Consider the following 19,709-nt stretch of genomic DNA (forward strand, 5'->3'; position numbering starts at 1 on the left):
ATCCCAAACCTAAAGGCAAAGATCCTAGTATGGATCGCAGGAATTAGGCCCAAGAAAGGCAGAGCTAGGAAGTCTGGAATCTGCTCTCCCCACAGACTGCTTTGCAAAATTGCAGTTTTCCTTTGTGCTAGCTGCTGCTCTGGTCTTCCCACCTGTGTTCCTTCTAACTGTGGTCATGAAGTAATAAGTTATTCTTGAAGTTTAAAGTAGAAAAAGATCATAAAAGTACTATAACATCAGTATTGAACCTTTAAAAAACAGATGTGCCAATGAGCAAAGAACAGGCAAATGGCAAAGGAATAAGGAATATGTTTGCGAACTGTAGACTAATAAAAACCTTTTTAAGTTTTTAAGTGTTTTTCCTTGTTAAAGTACTGCCTCCTCAGCTCTAAATTATAAATCAATAATGGCAAAACGTAGCCTCAGAGGCGTTTGCATTTCTTTGCTTTATAAGGGGAATTGAGTATATAGATGGTAAAAATAAAGTCATTGGAAGAAAGATTTTAGCCCTCCATAAACATAATCTATTATGTTTATTTTCAAGAAAGACATTTTATTTTATGATCCACAACAATTTTATATAATGTCTGCCTTTTAGAGTCATTTTCAGGTAATAACCTTTCATCAAGCACCAGAAGATTATAGTTAGCAAAGTTTCTCACTAGTATGATTTTAGAATAATTATGAAAATAAGGCACATAATAAATATTGAGTTCCAGTTTGAATTTTAATGGGTTTTTTTCTTATAAAAAGAAATCTATTTTTATATGTGCAGAATATCTCCCCAGAGGAAATCTGAATAAAGATTTAATGATATACACATCTGTTGCATATGGAGAAGTGAGCTGGGAATGCAGCTCAAATTACAGTGCTCGTCTACCATACAGGAAACCATGGGTTCCAACCCAACACCACATCAACCTAGCATTCTAGAAGTAGAGACAGGAGCTCAAGATCATCATGGTACGGAGTGAATTGGTACATATGATATACGAGACCATCTCTAAGGAAAAAAAATGACTACTTTTCACATAGAAGGAAAAACAGAATTCAATAGTATACAATTTAACCATTAACATTTAAGTAATCAATATGTTGATATTTTCTCTAATCCATTATCAATGTGAGATGTCAATATTGTACATATTTTATAAGTGTGTAATCTATTGGTAAATATGTTATTAAATATTTCATGATATGTTGAAAAGTTATATGTTAAAAAATGATTCCTCAAGCCAGGTATGGTGATACAAACCTTTAATCCCAGCACTCAGGAGGCAGAGGCAGGCAGATCTCTGTGAGTTCAAGGTCAGCCCGATCTACAAAGTGAGTTCCAGGACAGCCAGGGGCTATTATACAGAAAAAAAAAAAAGCCAAAACAATCCTCACCGAAATCAGATTTTTTTCTTTTATTGAAAACATTTTTTCTTGCATGCGATACTGATTATGGTTCCCCTCCATCTACACCCTACATTACTCCATCCATAGCATCCCCTTTCTTTTCTCAATAGGAAACAAAAGGCTTCTAATGGATAATAAAATAAAAGATAAAATAAAAAGCAATACATTGGAATAGGGTAAAACAAACTAAAGGAAATAGCCCAAGAAAAGGCACAAGAAAGAGATATAGATGCAGAGACCCACTTGTTTGCATACTCAGGAATCCCATAAAAACACAAAGCTAGAAGCCAGAATATGCACACAAGAACCTATAAAGAGACAGACACAGAGAAAGAAAATATGAATTAAATTTAAAAATTTGGCCATATACAACTTAGTAATCTTTTCACTTCATATTATATCTATATAATTATCTATTTTTGCTAAATTACTTAAACTAAATCTAATGGGCTAATTAGGCTTGGGGTTACTTTTGTCCACATTTTATGTTTAGGCTTTTTATCAGTACAAGTATATGAATACATTTTTCTGTATTCCAAACCAATGTATTAAGTGTGCAGTTTGCCTAGAAACTAAGGTGAGCGTGTTTCTTACAGTAAAACAGGTTTTGATACCCAGAATAAATTTTACATTGGACAATTTCAATATATAAGTAACAGTAATCTGTTTAGCATAAAAAGGAATTAAAGGGGTTAGGGGTGTAGTAGCTTAGTAGTCAAGTACTGGCTTAGCATGTATAAGAGTTTTAATCCACAACACTCCAAAAAGTGTTTGGTTTTGCAAGACAGGATTTCCCTGTGTAGCCTTAGCTGTCCTGGGACTCACTCTGTAGACCAGGCTGGCACTGAACTCAAAGATCCACTTGCCTCTTTCTGCCTCCCAAGTGCTGGGATTAAAGGCATGCACCACCATTGCCCAGCTACCTACACAACTTCTTAAAGGAAAATTAAAAAAACAAAAATAAATGATTACGCAATTTTACGTTTTCCCCAATATAAATTTTATTATTGACACTTCAAGCTTGGCAAATGATCAAGTTAATAAAATGCACCTAGATCAGAAAAATATTTTCTTGCAACCAGCTTTGATTTCATGAGCACAAAGCAAGGAATGTTGATGGGGTTGGGGAGGTACAGTTGAGGAAGGGTTAAAGGAGTTGATCTGCTGGTGGTTCCACATTATTTTCTTTAGGTGATTCTTATTCCATTCAAATGTCCTGAAGTTGATGGTGAAGTTTGTTGTTTGGTTCATGTTGTTTTCATTTTGGGGAATCCTTTTTGTTCAATTAATAATCTTCAATTGCTTGCTTTTAGCGTGTTGTGCAATCTCAATTTCTATATAGCAACCATTTTTCTATGACAAGCTGGAACTGCCAATTCTTTATGCATCACCAAAGCCAAGATGGTTGCTCTCTTGAGACGTTTCTCCGGAAGCCGGCCTGTACAGCCTGTGCCCTACAGCATCCACCTCATCAAAGATGTAGCCAGGGGGTTCAGAGTATGAAGCTGGGCACCTTTGAATTTCTTTAGGAGTAAAACTGGTAGAGTAGGTGGTCTGACCTTCTAAAGGGATGTTTACACGAGGGCCAGACCAGGTTGGCTTGCAGCTTTTGGTATTGGCTGGTGCATGAGGCACATAGTGGGCACGATTGGTGGTCATGTATTCCATAGGTTCATCAGAGAATTTCAGCTGGTGATTAGGTTTGACTGGCTCTCTTCGGATGTTGGCCCAGTGTTTAAAATCCTCTTTGTTGGTCGTGGAGCTTTCAAATCGGTCACTCTTCTTCAAATGGATGACTGGCCGGCAGGACTGAGCAGGAACACCATTGGGGCATTTTGTAGTCTGCTTTGCACCAGTTGTTAGAAGATCCATCTTCCTTCAGGAGGGATGTAGGCAATGGACTCTTTGGGGACAATCTTGGGTGTTGGCCAAGGTTGGAATTTTTCTCGGAATTCAGTGTTGGATGGAAAAGGTATATCCAGCCCAGGGTGATTTGGGGCAGGTTTCCAGGTCTTGGCAGGCTCCCCGATCAAACCCCTGTAGGAATCTTTGTGGGTGGTAAGGCTATCAAAAGGCAGTTCACTTGGTTTATACTTCTCTCCCTCATACACACACCGTTTCTCCATGGGATGGGCCACATAGCTGGATTTGTAACTTGTCATACTCTCCAAGGGGATGTTGCACAGCTTGGGCCCATGTGGAGGTTTGTAACTCACAGTATCCACAGGATTTTTTATGGGATAATCGTCCTGGTGTGTGGTTCTATGATCAAACCTACAGGACGCAGGACGGTATGATTGTGGTGGACGAATCGAAGATCTTTTTTGTTGGTTCCAGGGCAAATAATCAGCTTTGTAGGTAGGCACACACTCCATTTTGTCATTACATTGATGTTTGTTGTCTCGAGGTTTGATGGGGTTCACTCGATTGGCAGGGCAGTAGTTGTAGTGTTGATTATACGTTGTGAGGAAATCCATTTCGTCTTGGACTGGAGTGGCCTTCTCAGGAAGATGGTGTTTCACTGGTACTATGTTGTAATTTCCAAAGTCTCTCTTCGTTGTGGACAGGCCTTCCATTGGTATATTTACTTTCTGGTACTCCAACTTGGGTTTGAAGGACTCTCGGGGCACATAAGAAAGATAGGTAGGATACTTCTCGGTGTATTCGGAGAAAAAACATGGTTTCTCTGTCTTCTCATAAATCTTGGTAGGGAGATGTGGGCAGTGATGCTTGCCACAAGAGCAAAGGTCACAAATGCACTTCCTATTCATGAGAGCCATTCTCCTCACATCACCTCAGGTAATACTTCTGAGCATGAGCTTCTTCATGGACCCCCCCACACCTGTCTGGTGGGAGGACCACCAAGCCTCAAGAGGCTTGGCAAGATGCAGGTCTCTTCGTGAAAGAAAACTTAAGTGGCTTGCTTGTACAATTCGCTTACCCGGTTTCCTTCCAGAAACTTGCCTTGCGCCAGCAAGAATCACCCAACCCGAACCCTAGGGCGGGCCCACCTCTGCTTCCCAGCCGGAGCAGCGCAGCCTTGGCTGGCTGCGCAGCCGGGACCAAGTGTCTAGAGCAGCCGGCGGGCTCCCCTAAAGCCTCCGGAAGCCACGGGGCCCAGACTGGGGGCCCTCTGTGACGTCTCCAGGCCCTAAAGGGGGTGGCAATGCTGTCACAAGGACTTCTGTGAGGTCAGGAAATTTCCCCTGCCTCACTGGCAGGCCCATGATAGGGGTTTCCCCATTAGGCCTTGGAAGAAAGATGAAAAGACTGGATGGCTGAATTCGGAGAGCTCCTGGATTCTCAAGCAACAAATGAATGTATGGTCACATGTAAAAAATTACGCTCTAGCCCACCGGTGGCTCGGTTTCTCTCTCCCCTCTCTCCTTTCCTCCCTCCCTTCCCTGTCCTTTCCCTCCCTCCCCCTCCTCCCCCTGTCCCCTCCCCTCCATGGTTCCACCATCTTATGAGAACTCACCCTTGATTTCCATAACCTTGTTTTGAATACAGATTTAAATCCCTTTGGCTTCAAGTGTTCATGCAATTTTTCAATTCTTTCTAAGTATTATTCCCAATCTACATTTCACCAATGAGCAAATTTTAGAATTTCTACTCAGGAAATGATATGATTACATGAAAATTCGGATCCTCAACCATTCTTGCATGGATTTCCCCCAATTCTATACAATGGTTGATATTGGTTGGCAACTAGGGAGTCAAAAGTCACCTACATGCATTCTCTGTCAGCTTACCCACTGTCAAACAGGGAGCCTGTAGCTAGGGGGATAACACAACTTACACCTCCCAAATATTTGAGTAAGCCCCAGGCCAGCACAAATCCTTCTAGGACCTACAGTATAGACATACTCTTACTCTCCTTCCTATGGGTGATTTTAAGATTCATGGGAAGTGAAGAGTCAATACACATTAATATTTATTCCATAAAGTACCCATTATGTTAGGTGCTTAGCTGAGAATAGCGCAAAAAAGGGACACATAAGAAACTGGAGGTGGCACGTGTGCCCAGTACCATCCTTCTTTCAGGAGGACTAAAATTGTACACAGTGATTCCCCACCCGGCGTGTGTGAGTATGTGTGTGTGTGAGTGTGTGTGACTGTGTGTGTGAGTGTGTGTGTGAGTGTGTGTGTGTGTGTGTGTATGAGTGTGTGTGAGAGTGTGTGTGTGTGTGTGTGTGTGTGAGTGTGTGAGTGTGTGTATGTGTGTGTGTGTGTGTGTGTGTGTGTGTGTGTGTGTGTGTGTGTGTGTGTGTATGTGTGTGTGTGTGTGTGTGTGTGTGTGTGAGTGTGTGTGTGTGTGTGTGTGTGTGTGAGTGTGTGTGAGTGTGTGTGTGTGTGTGTGTGTGTGTGTGTGTGTGGGAGTGTGTGTGTGTGTGTGGTGTGTGTGTGAGTGTGTGGAGGGGAGTAAAGAGTGTGTGTGTGGACTGTGTGTATGGAGGTGTGTGTGAGTGTGTGTGTGGAGGTGTGTGGTGTGTATGAGTGTGGAGGTGTGTGGAGTGTGTGGGGAGTGTGGGGTGTGTGTGTGGAGGTGTGTGTGAGTGTGTGTGTGTGGACTGTGTGAGTGTGTGTGTGAGGTGTGAGTGTGTGAGTGTGTGTGAGTGTGTGTGGGGTGTGTGTGTGTGTGTGTGTGAGTGTGACTGTGTGTGTGAGTGTGTGGGTGGAATGTGTGTGGTGTGTGTGTAAGGAGTGTGTGGTGTGTGTGGAGTGTGTGTGTGGTATGTGACTGTGTGAGGTGTGTGGAGGTGTGAGGTGTGAGTGTGTGTGTGTGGTGTGTGTGTGAGTGTGACTGTGTGTGTGTGTGTGAGTGTGTGGGTGTGGAGTGTGTGTGTGGTGTGTGAGTGACTGTGTGTGAGGTAAAGAGAGTGTGTGTGTGTGTGTGTGTGTGTGTGTGTGTTAAATAGTGCTGCACTTTGCCTGCCACACTCTAAACATAGCTCAAGGGTTAAATGAATTAAATGATGATGGCAGAATTGGGCTGAAGTGATGACAGCTCAGAGGTTACGAGCAATTGCTGCTTTCCTAAAAGAACTGAGTTCAATTCCCAGCAGCAATGTCTGGTGACTCAAAACTGCCAGCAATTCCAGCTCAAGGGAATCCAAAACCCTCTCTGGCTTCCTTGGGCCCCTGTGAACATGCTCATACACTTGAAATAACTGTCTTTTTTAAAGGTTGGTGTTATAGTTCAGGTAGGAGAATGATTGCCCAGCAAACACAAAGCTCTCAGTCCAATACCTACTACTACTTTCCCCAACTAGCAGAATGGAATAAGCATGAAAATTCATAAATGAAATTACTACCTTTATCCCATTGCTGATCTATTCAAAGCATTAGTCATAAACTGAACTTAATCTTAGGGAATAAAAAGAAGCTTGCTGCCTAAATGTTGTGGTTACAGTTACAACAAAAGGGTATTGGAGCCGGGCAGCGGTAGCTTCCACCCTTGATCCCAGCACTCAGGAGGTAGAGGCAGGTGGATCTCTGTGAGTTTGAGGCCAGCTCGAGCTACAAAGCAAGTTTCAGAACAACCAAGGCTATACAAAGAACAACCCCCCCATCCTCAAAAATAAAACAGAAAGGAGGAAGAGGAGGAGAAAGGAAAGGGCAATCTATAGCTAAGTCAATAGATAGTGAAATAGAAGGGTCTTCAGTAGAGCTCAGAGGAAGAGCATGTGGGCAGCATGATTGAAGCTCTGGGTTCAGTCCCCAGCAACACACTCACACACACGCTATACCAGTTAACAGAAATATGCATTCAATAAAAAAAAAAATCAATGCCCATTCAAGGGGCTGGAGAGATACCGTGGCAGTTGAGAACATTTGCTTACTGCTCTTCCAAAAGACCTGGCTTTAATTTGAAGCACCCTTATGGTACTTGAAAACCATCCTTAACTCCAATTCCAGGGAATCTGATATCCTCTTCTGACCCCCGCAAGGGTACCATGCACACATGTGATACACAGACATACATGGAGGCAAAACACCCATACACATGAAATAAACAAATCTATAAAAAACTCAAAAATAGTTTAACAAGATGGCTAGGTATAGAATAGTTAGGAAAACTTCATTTCACATGTACAAATAACAAACCCAGAAAAATGTAAAAATTTGGAAAGATACCAGCTCCAATGACGTGATTATAAAATCATAAGACCTAATGCCTGGAGGTCAGGAAACAAGGTCTGGATAGCCCAGAGACCTTGGAAAGAACCAAACAAGAGTCCTAATTATACTCTGCTATAGTCACTGACAGGTGCCTGCGTAATAATCCTCATCAGAGAAAATTCATCCCGCAATTGATGAAAGCAGATGCGAGACACACAGACAAACATTAGGCAGAACCCAGGAAATCCTGTTGAAGATGGGAAAGAAGGATCGTAGGAGCCAGAGAGGTCAAGGACACAAGAAAAGAGCCCACAGAATCAACTAACTAGGGCTCATAGGGGCTCACAGAGATGGAACTAACAATCTGGGAGCCAGTATGGATCTGACCAAGCCTCTGCATATTTGTTATGGTGGTGTAGGGTTGTGTTCTTGTGAGACCACTACAGTGAAATGGGGCTGGAGGGGGCATGCATCTGACTATTCTGCCTGCTTTGGGGACTCGTTTCATGACAGACTTTATTTGACTATAAGTCAACAAATTTAGAAGCAGTTCTTTGAAAAATATTTCTTCCTAAATCACATATATAAACACTAGTTGTCCTTTTCTTTTAGTTTTCTGAGCCACTGTCTTGTGTTGCCCAGGTTAGTCTTTAATCCACTAGGTAGCCAAGATGACCTGGAACTTCTGATCGTCCTGCCATTTCTGATCTGAGTGTTGGGATGGCAGGCTTGTAATGTTGCGCCTGCTTTGTGTGGTGCTGAGGATAGAACCCAAGCTCCATGTGCATTCTACATTTGTTAACTTATAGCCAAGTAAAGTCTGTCATGAGTAGTAATTGATAACTAAGTCACAAGGCTCTCCCACACACTCAAAAAAAAAAAATCACCAATTTGTGTCTGGTAACTTCTTTCAACAACATTCCTCATTAAATATTTTGCAGGGGCTTTTGGCAAGCAGAAAAATGAACAAATGGATTTTTTGGGGTTGGTTTTGATTTCTCAGGGTTTTGTTTTTGTTTGTTTGTTTGTTTGTTTGTTGAGACAGGGTTTCTCTGTGCAACCCTGACTGTCCCTAGAACTCACTTTGCAGGCCAGGCCGGCCTCAAACTCACGGTATCCCAAGCAGGCCTTGAATTTGCTATGTCAATGAGGTGGCCATTAACTTCTGATCCTCCACCTGCTAAAAGCTGGTATCACACGTCTGCACAACCACGTCAGGCTCTGGAATTTTAGTTTTTGGTGTTCTGCATTTATTTCTGCAACAGAGCTATTGAATACTTAGAAGGTTACTAACCGAATTACAAAGGGAAAGATTATAAAACAATTGCAAATTAGTTTGATATTGCTCTAGACATATGTGGCCCAAGGCTATAATATGGGTGCTTACTCAAAGCTTCTATATGGAAAAGCAAAGCAAAGCGTTCTCTGTTTTCCAGTTCTCCATTCTTTCACATCGTTTTACTTGCCTAGAGTACAATTACTCCCCCTAATGTGCTCTTAATCCTTTACATAAATTCATGTATGTACCAATATGCTCCTGTTACTTCATGTTCTCTTGGGTATGTTCAAACCCTACTTCTCCATGGTCTTCTGTATATGAGGAACTCACCTAAGATCTGGGAATAAATTGGGGAGCCAAACAGACAAATTCCAATTTAGTGAAACAGACAGGGAATCATCAGTACAAATGGATGAAGGTGTTATATTTAAATGGTGAATGAGCTCTTTGAAACAAATTAGAAAGGGTAATAGGTGACATAGGACATGGCCAGGAAAGGCAAAAGGTGACAATTGAATCAGGGCTTGTGAGAATAAGTCAAGTCATTAGGGCTCATGGGCGGGGGTGGGGTAAGAGCATTCCTAGACAAAGCAATAGCTAGAGGTAGGAGTGTGCCTAGCACAGTCAAAGAAAAGCAAGGAAGCCAGTTTGACTGGTTCTAGTCCCTCTGCAAGGTATATAGGGGTTAAAGTATAGAATTAGCAAGGAGCTAAGGGAGGTAATGAATGGGTCAGGGACAGATTAGTGACGCTTTGAAGGCCACTGTAAGAATTTTGACTTTCTCTTGGAGACAGGAGTCAACATCAAATTTGAGCAGGGGAGAGACATGATCTTATTTGCATATGTCCCATGATCATTTTGGCTGTTATTATAACAGGGTCCCAGACCTTAGCACAACTGATTCTGTGATGGAAGTACCACTCAGGCTGTAAAACAGTATATACACAGCACCACCTGCCAAAAAGGAAAACAAAGACCTAGTCCATCAAAGCTCATAATTCTGGCAAAGTTTCAAAATGTTCTAACCATTTTCTTTCTGGCTTCTGTAGTTCCACTTACTAACTCAAGCATGCCAACCCAGGACATAGATTTTGTGCTTGAAAGCTTACCTTGAGAAAGGCTCAGGCTACAGCTGTGATCCTGAACATCCAGTGTAGCTGCCAGTTTGCTAATAAAGACATTCTATTGGCTTAAACCCATGTTCAAGCAGTCTGCTCTGGTAGATACCCCACAACAGTTGTGTTTGAAACATACTTAAGGGACAACAGAGTATGAGTCTGACAGTCTCTTAGCAGGTCACTTGTATATGATGACTAGTCATCTAGGTGACGATTAATCACCTATATAAGGATAGTGCTGGCTTAGAACCAGGATGGTGGTGGGGAAGATATACAATCAGAGTCTAGATATTTTTGGTGTTGGGAATCAAGGGCCTGGTGTGTGTGTATGTGTGTGTGTGTGTGTGTGTGTGTCTTTGTTAGTTTGAAACAGCATCTCATGTAGCCTAGCCTAGCCTCAAACTCACTATGTAACCAAGGATGACCTCTTGCCCCCTCCTTCCAAAGTGCTGAGATTCTGGGCACTTGCCACCACATCAAGCTCCTTTAAAACAAAACAACAAAATAAATAAATAAAGATTTATTTGTATTTTTAAAGATTTATTTATTTATTATACATAAATATACTGTAGCTGTCTTCAGACACACCAGAAGAGGGCATCAGATCCCATTACAGATGGTTGTGAGCCACCATGTGGTTGCTGGGAATTGAACTTAGGACCTCTGGAAGAGCAGTCAGTGTTTTAACCTCTGAGGCACTTCCCAGCCCTTATTTGTATTATTTTAAATTTATATAGTGGCCCATGTGTGTGTGGGGAAATGTCACAGTGCCGCCAAGTGTAACTTGAGCTAGAGGTATAGATCATGGCGAGCCAACCAAACTTGGGTCTTGTAGAAGAGCAGGAAGTGGGTTTGTTGTTGTGGTGGTTGTTGTGGTTGTTGTTGTTGTTGTTGTTGTTGTTGTTGTTGTTGTCGTCGTCGTCATCGTTGTCGTCCTTGTTTTATTTGAGACAGGCTCTCTGTGTAGCTTTGGCTGTCCTAGAACTCATGCTGTACACCGAGGGTGAAGGTGGCCTCAAACTCACAGAGACCCACCTGGCTTCAGGCTAAGACATCTCTTGGGCTTCGTGACATATAATTGGAATATAACCAATAAATAGAATTTGCTTACTGATTAGCAAACTACCTTGAGAGAAAGCAAGGAGGCAATCTGGATTCCTTACCGGGGTTTTCGGTTCAAGCACTATGAACCAGCCAGGGGAGAATCCAGTGTTGAGAGAAGACTAGAAGCTGGATTTTAATCATGGTAAGATGGTTAGTACATATCACTGCAGAGACGTCAAGTAGGCCTTTAAAGTTACAGGCCTGGGATTCAGAGCGGGGAAAGGGAGCGGGGAAATGTCCTAAGTGCTAGAAGCCATGGGATTAGATAAGATCACCAAAGGATGTACAGACACAGGAGAAATCAGAGGCATGAAATGGGGGCCATTTCACTCTTCAAAAGTCAGGCAAACAAAGAAGTATTGGCTGAGATAGAGTGACTCCTGAAAGGGAGGAACGGGCCAAGTGCAACTTGCTCCAGCCATGAGAAAACCTGTTCCACGAAAGCAAGTGAAAAGTGGGGATACCTGCATCTCTCCACTCAGGAGGCTGAGGCAGGGGCATTCACGTGAGTTTGAGGCTACACAGGAAGTTTCAGGTCAGCCTGGGCTGCTGAATCTGATTCATTCCATTCTCTCTCTCTCTCTGTCTCTCCCTGTCTCTCTCTGTCTCTCTGTCTCTCTCTCTCTCTCTCTCTGTCTCTCTCTCTCTCTCTGTCTCTCTGTCTCTCTGTGTCTCTCTCTGTATCTCTCTCTCTCTCTCTCTCTCTCTCTCTCACACACACACACACACACACACACACACACACACACACACCCCTCATATACCCACATGCAAAATCTCAAATGCTGCTGATTAGTTTTAAGGCCAAGAAGTATCCCCTGAATATAAGGTTATGGAGGGTGAAGGGTGTTGGGACTTAGACATGTGGAAAGAATGTTTTCAACTAAGAACCCCATGCAGGAGGGTGGAAGACTCCCTTGTCTGTTACTGTGAACAGGCAGCCTCCCAGCAGGTGAATACACACAGGCATGGCTGAGCCCTCAGTAGATCTGGGATGGAGCCTGGGTCTCTGTAATTCTTTCCAGGCGACTCCAGGGTCCCCACTCTGAGGGCCTCATTGTGGCTGGCTGCACATCTTCATTGTTAGGTATCAAGGTTCTTCGCAAAATCTAGATCTAACCAGGAACATAGCATGCCAATGGATTTGGTTGATTCGAAAGGAGCTTCCAGGTGTTTATCACTGATGTGCTTCATCTGTAGCTTGAAAAGCAGGGAAGGTGAAGATCATGGTGGTGCATGCCTCTAATCCCAGCATTTGGAGAGGGGACAGAGGCAAGTGGATCTCTGTGAGTTCAAGGCCAGCCTAGTGAGTTCTAGGACAGCTAGAGCTATGTAATAGGGATACCCTGTCTCAAACAATGTGGTGGATGTATTGAACCCCCTGGTAAGCCTGTGAAACTCTAGGCAAGCAAGAAAGTCTTCTGTACAGAAACTAAACGCCAGGGCCCAGGGAACTGCTCTGGTAGCTTCAGAGGTGCTGGGAAACTTGCTGTTTACCTGGCAGGGGTCTAGCCATGGTGCCTCCTCAAAGCCCCCTTGGAGGAGGACTGCAATTATTTCTCCACTGTATGTATGGATAACTGCGGGACTAAAGGCTCAGATACCAAATTCCCAATTCCCTCCAGTTTCCTCTCAGTTAACCAGATTTTTTTGTTAACAGTTTTACTGAAATACAGTTTACTCATTTAAAGTCTACAAGTCAATGGTGACTAACCAATTCATACAAGTGTATCCATAGCCACAATCTATTTTGGTTTTTCAGTTTTCGAGCTAATTTTTTTAAAGATAGATTTATTTATTTATTTATTTATTTATTTATTTATTTAATTTATTATATATGAGTACACTGTAGCTGTCTTCAGACACACCGGAAGAGGGCATTAGATCTCATTACAGATGGCTGTGAGCCACCATGTGGTTGCTGGAACTTGAACTTAGGACCTCTGAAGAGCAGAGAACCTCTGAGAAATCTCTCCAGCTCAGTTTTTGAGCTAATTACATGTATTCATCTTTAGTACCGGGGATTGAATCATGTACATGCAAATCACTAATACCTAAAACCACAAAACTGTATAAATTCATGGTATACCATGGGATGTTTCCATACGTGTATTACAAGATGCACTCAGCTTAAAAGTATGTATTACCTTAAACATTATTTTTTGTAAGCAAAAGCATTCTGAGTCCTGTCTTGTAACTGGAAGTTTGAAGAAGTTTGTTAATGTATTTGTTGTATACATGCATGGGATCCACAGGACAGCTTGCTGCTTTGGTTCTTTGTCTATGGGCTTCAGGATGGAACCCTGTCAATGGGCTTGGCATCACACTTTTTTACCCTCATGGAGGCATTTCACTGGCATTGAACATACTGCCAACACAGCAACTTGATAGCTGTTGAACGTTCTTTTTCTTCTGATATTGAGGATCGAACCTAGGATGTCACTCATGATAACAGCTCTATCACTCAGATGCGTCCTCAGCCATAATTTTTTTTTTTTGAGAAAGAAATTGTGGCTTGAATTTGCTATATGGCTGAGAATCACCTTGAACTACTGATCCCTATTTTTCCACCTTCTAAATGATGGGATCACAGGTGGATGGCACTACACCAGGTTCATGTGGCACAGAGGATTGAACCCAAGGTCTCCTGAATGCTAATAAACATACTACCAACAGAACTACACCCCCAGCCTTCTTGTGACTTTGTTTGTTTTCATTTTTTTTCAAGGCGGGGTTTCTCTGTGCAACAACTCTGGCTTGCCTGGAACTCGCTTTGTAGACCAGGCTGGTCTTGAACTCACAGAGATCCACTTGCCTCTGCTGGAATTAAATGTCTATGAGTGACTGCCTACCGTGATCGAAGATGCACAGTGCACAGTTGCTATCTGTAGTTACCCACCAGGCAATATATGAAATCAGACTTCTTTCTACTGTCTACAATTCACTACCCACTGACCGACAATTTTAGGGCATTTATTTATTCTGTTTTTGTGGGGTTTTGTTGTTGTTGTTTTGAGACAGGGTTTCTCTACATAGCCCTGGCTATCCTGCAACTTATTATATAAACTAGGCTGGCCTGGAATGCACAGAGATCCACCTGCCTTTGCCTCCTGAGTGCTGGGATTAAAGGCATATGAGCACCAGGCCATAGCAGTTTTATCACTTCTGAAAAGTCTGGTGTCCTTTAACTACCTCATGTTAAAACCTGTTCAGTAAAGTTATACAGAAACTTTCTGCTCAATTGTGAGATTTCACAATGCCGTGATGAGAAAGCCCATCTACTGACATGGAAATAAAACTGTAGAAATAGAAACCTGCAAGAAAAGACACTAAAGCTAAGAGAAGACACCAGCCCACTGGCCCCATAAATACCAAGACAGAGTCCACTTGAATTGTGGGGCCCTTTGCTGTTAGACATGGATGACGGTCACTCCAGCTTTCTTCCCCTGAACTCTGTATGCATGAGTTCAGCTGTCAGATAGGTTATGTACAATGCAAACTGACTAAGTGCGTGGTTGTACCTATATTGTGGCCAAGGAAGGAAAATTGAAACTTTTTGTAGCTTTGGGTCTTCTAGCATTTAAGGGAGTGGTTCTCAACCTGTGATAGAACAACCCTTTCACAGAGGCGGCCTAATACCACCAGAAAGCACATTTATGATTCATAACAGTAACAAATTTACAGTTATGAAGTAGCAATGAAAATAATTTTATGGTGGGGGGGCACCAGAAAATGAGGAACTGTATTAAAGGGTCGCAGCATTAGGAAGCTTGAAAACCTGGTTAAGGAGAGGTACAGTGGGTAGAGTCGTCAGATGACTCAGGACCTCATAGGTACTCTGGTAAATTTCTAAATTTCTTTTCAATCTACAAGGGTAAATTTGGTGAATTATGATAGTATTTGGCATCTTTTATAAGCAGCTGCAACTGTGTTTACGTCATTTCAGAAGTTATATTCTGAAAAACTGGTTTCTAAATGATAGTATTTTAATTGGCTTCTTGTTCTATAACATTTCTATGGAAATGTGTCATAAATGACTAGGGCCAGGAATGTGGTTCAGTCAGTAGAGCATTTGCCCAGAACGCACAAAACCCTGGGTTCAATCTCTAGCACCCCATAAAATCAAGCATGATGGTGCATGCCTATAACCCTGGCACTGGGAGGTAGAAACAGGAGGATTAGGAGTTCAAGGACATCTTGAGTTATGGCTACATAGTGAGTGGTGAGCTCAAACCCAGCCTGATCTACATGAGATGCTATCCAAAATAATGATGATCATAACGACTGATAACTACCTGGAACCGATTTTCATATTCATGTTTTAGTTTCATTTTTTCCCAAGATAGGGTTGCTCTGTGTAGCCCTGGCTGTCCTAAAACCTGCTCTGTTGACCAAGCTAGCCTCCAACTCAAGAGATTTGCCTGCCTCTGTTCCAAGTGCTGGGATTAAAGGCATGTGCCACCATTTCCTAGCTCAGCTCATTTTGAATTTTAAAGAAAGCAAGAATATACATCCATACAAAAAATTCATATCAGAACTTCGAGGCCAGCCCCAGCTACCTTGTATGTATGTGTTCACATGTTAATTTTTAATTATATTTATTTTAAAATCATCCTCTTTTCTAAATATCAGATGACTATGCGTTATAAAGGATCTAAGAAGGCTCCTGTGTATCCAAACAGTTAGCACCTGGCAAAGCAAAATGTGTAATCCTCCCAATAGAAAATTTGTGACAGCATGTAATAACATTTTTGTCAACCTAACTTTAAATATGAATAGGATTCCATGAGGTTGTCATTGGTTCGCACATCTGATTGTGACACTCTTCTGAAACTAAGAAGTGACTTTTTACAATCCAGGTGCTTACAATAACTACCTCTGAGATAAACATACTTTGGCAAAATATTTGGCATTTATTGGGTGTTATAAAAACAACAACAGGGGCTGGAGAGATGGCTCAGTGGTTAAGAGCACAGGACCTCCAGAGGTCCTGAGTTCAGTTCCCAGCAACCACATGGTGGCTCACAACCATCTGTAATGGGATCTAAAGTCTAACATCTGTACCCTACCATGCACAAAATAAATACACGTGAAAAATATATACATGTAAAAAAGAAAAAAAATGTTATAAAACAACAACAACAACACCAACAACGACAAAGCAATCTGACCTAAAAGAGGAAGGGCCAGCTCCAGCAAAGGCAATGGAGTAGTGCCAGCCACAAGCTTCCTGCCTGGCACTTAGAAATGGTGTCGGGAATGAAAGAAGCCTCTCATCACAGGAAATGACCAGGGAAGAGACAGAGCCACGATTGTACTCAGTCCTTCATTGTAAAAAGCCATATGAACAAAGGAGCAAACCTTCCCACGTCCAGGTATTAAAATGGATTTTCCACCCTATGCAGTCACCATGGAGACTTGGGTAAAGGCGCTATGTGTTTAGTGCTGACACTGTTATTTGATTACTGGCCACAGTGAGGAAATTTTGGATTGGGCATATTCTATGAAACAATCATTGTCAAAATTGCAAAGGGGTTCATTAACTATCGGGATGCAAAAGTGTATTCTTTCTATACTTTCATTTGACCACTGTTAATGGTCACTTATTTGGTGTTCCTACAGTCATCCTTGTTTCTCTCATGACTTAACGAAGCAGCTACAATGGCCTTCCTAAAAGGCACTCAAATCCCATGACTACAAATTGCCTCACTTCAATGTTTTTTTTTTTTTAAAGACAAATCACCCTACACACTCCAAAGCCCCCAAGTCCTTATTGATATCATGACCTACAATGAACCCTAGGAACTCTGAGTCTTTTCCATTGTCTCTCACTCACATCAGCTGTTCCTGATAAGCAGGCACCGTCCCATCCTGGAGCCTTCAGAACTGCTCTTTGTTCCGATGAGGGCAATTTTAAATTAGAATCTACCCCGCCAGCAACTGCAAAGAAACTCTTTTGGCTGGCAGTGGTGGCACACGCCTTCAATCCTAGCACTTGGGAGGCAGAGGCAGGTAGTTTAAGGCTAGCCTGCCTGGTTTACAGAGTGAGTTCCAGGAAGCCAGGACTACATAGAGAAACCCTGAAACACCACCAACAACCAAAAAGAAAGAAAGAAAAGAAAAGAAAGAAGAAACTCCTTTGTCTTTTGGGGGATAAAAGAAAGAAAGAAAAAGAGAGGGGGAAGAAACTCTTTCTCTCTCCTTTTAGGGGATAAGACACAGTGTAAAATAATTGTCTATATTTAGAAAATGTGAGTGTCTCACTGACCAAAAGAATAAAACCCACATCACCATTTCCTTGTTGCAAAACTAACTGACAGAGCTTATGGGAAATGAGGAAGACCTCATACATTTAAAAAAAGAACCTTGGAGAGGAAGAGAGTTTTCCATTTGAAATGCTTTTATTTTTGATAAATGTAGCTTACAAAATCTCAGTACAAAGAACCATACACGGATATATAAAAAATCGAAGCACCAAACTGACTTGAACAAATGAAACAAGGTTTTTATATGCTGTGTGTGTTCTTGCACAATCACTGTCTAGATTTTATGATCATTCCAAGTCACATGAAACCACATTTTGTGCAACTTCTGACTTTTTGATGACTTTGTAAGTTACTCTTTAAAGGACTAAAACATTGCATCATGGTGAACAGCCCTGGAATGCCATATGGAGAAAATACGACAAAATATAATTCAGACTTGACAGTTTCAAGCTGATTTCTTAAAAAAAAACAAAAAAAAAACAAAAAAAAAAAAAAACAAAAAAAAAAAAAAAAAACAAAACAAACAAAAAACAAAACAAAAAACCCTAAAACAGAAATGTTTGCTAGTTTTATGCACCCATTGGGGAACTGTCATATTGAGGTAAAAATATATATAAAGAAAAGCTTACATATCCCATTGAAGGAACACTGGGGAGTCAGGGGATAATAACTAGTGAAAATGTGAGTTTATATGGAACTAAGAAAGGAAGTCTTTGATATGATAAAATCAATGAATGGTGGCTTACACTGAAAATCATAGCACTTTGGTGGCTAAGGCTAGCCGGTGTGAGTCTGAGGCCAGCTTAAGCTACAGAGTGAAGCTAGTTTCATAAAAATAGAAACTCTTCACGTATCTGTCAAACAACAAAAGAGAAAATGTCTATATAATCACCCAGAATTAAACTGGAAAAGGAGTACATATATGCAAGGTTTTGTGTTGATTGCATATAAAACTGTTTTACATATTAAAAAATATCAAATACCTTGAATGACAAACTAGGTATCACTTTTAAGGAAAAAATGGGTCATACTTACATAAAAAAAGGCTTGTGTATAAGCATACAAATCAGTAAACACTGTTTGCAAAGGCTTAAGAGAAGGGATTTCCTCTTCAGTTAGTATATATATATATATATATATATATATATATATATATATATATTTAGATTGAAGGAATGAACTTCCTCTAACAACTAGTGTCATTTTCATATGAGCAGATTTTGAATTTCAAACCCAACACACGTGCCTTTGAAGACATATAGATTTCTATCAAGAAACTATATATCATAGTTTATGGAGTGCTAAAAAAACCACAAAGGTCATTCAACTAAGGAATCAGGGTATGAGCCAAATTCTGACTTATAGTGCAACTTTTCACCAGTCAAGAGACTTGAAAAATGAAAAAATTAAGGACAAAAGAATAAAACTCTACTCACATAAGCTTAGAGGTCCTGAATACTATTTGCTTAGCACCAACTTCCAAGAGTATACTTCTTACAAAATCAATATTAAGTCGTTCTCTAATTAAATCTTTTTGGATTTGGCAGTGTTTCTCTATAAACCATGGGATTATGCCTTAGCATTTCCAATGCTAGGATTACAGGCTTGAAACATAAAGCCCTTTTAACAGTTTTGAGACAGAGACTTTGCAAGTCAAACTGGCTCTGAACTCACATAAATCCTCCTGCCTCATTCTCCCTAGCATTTGGATTACAGGCATGTGCCATTACACCTGCTTCAGAAGTAAACTGGAAAATCTGGGATCAGTGTGAGGCAGACTACAAATAGTTGTATAACCTGGGAGTGTAGGCCTCTTTCCTCATCTGTAAAGTCTCCAAAATAACATTAATTTCTTCAGAACTATAGAAAGGCTCAAATGAGAGACTATTTACAGGTAGTTCCTAACTCGAACTGCAACTTAAACCAAGAAATGACCAAAGAGCAACACTGATTACTGGGTCCGGTGCCATAGGTTCATACTGAATTGTACTGGGCTTGGCTCTTGGCACCAGTACATTTCAATGCTCCTCAGAAAATTCTAATATATAGTCACTCCTGAGAACCACAGTGATTCTCAAAGTATCCCAGAGGATCACTTGGAGACTCTGCCAAAATACAGATCAGGATTCAAGGAGCACCAGGCAAGAGTCTTCATCTCTAACATGCTCTCAGGCTGTGTTGAGCCACAGTGCCACTCTGAGTCAAGTCTTAAGTGGCCACAAAGTACAATGTGATAGCCTTCTATGGCCTACACATTGGCAAACAACTCTCCCTCCTTGGTTTAGTACTGTAGTAAGAACAGTGCATAAAGCAGGTGTGGTGTAAAGCAAGCACTCCTGAGAATGGGCCAGCTTGGGCTATATACTGACGTCTTTCACAAACCAAACTCCCGAAGGCAAAAATAAGATTCAGATTTTG

At 41.4% G+C, this 19,709-nt stretch overlaps 1 protein-coding gene across 1 annotated transcript; it reads right to left on the reverse strand.

Moving 5' to 3' along the window:
• Positions 1-2,781: 2,781 nt before the first annotated feature.
• On the reverse strand, positions 2,782-4,530 carry LOC116889410 (stabilizer of axonemal microtubules 1-like). The gene is given in 2 exon segments (XM_032890513.1): positions 2,782-3,275; positions 3,278-4,530. Coding segments are annotated over 2 exon segments (1,398 nt in total). The 5' UTR covers positions 4,182-4,530.
• Positions 4,531-19,709: the final 15,179 nt, after the last annotated feature.

The sequence above is a fragment of the Rattus rattus genome, chromosome X (assembly GCF_011064425.1).
Source record: "Rattus rattus isolate New Zealand chromosome X, Rrattus_CSIRO_v1, whole genome shotgun sequence".
Classification (NCBI taxonomy): Eukaryota; Metazoa; Chordata; class Mammalia; order Rodentia; family Muridae; genus Rattus; species Rattus rattus.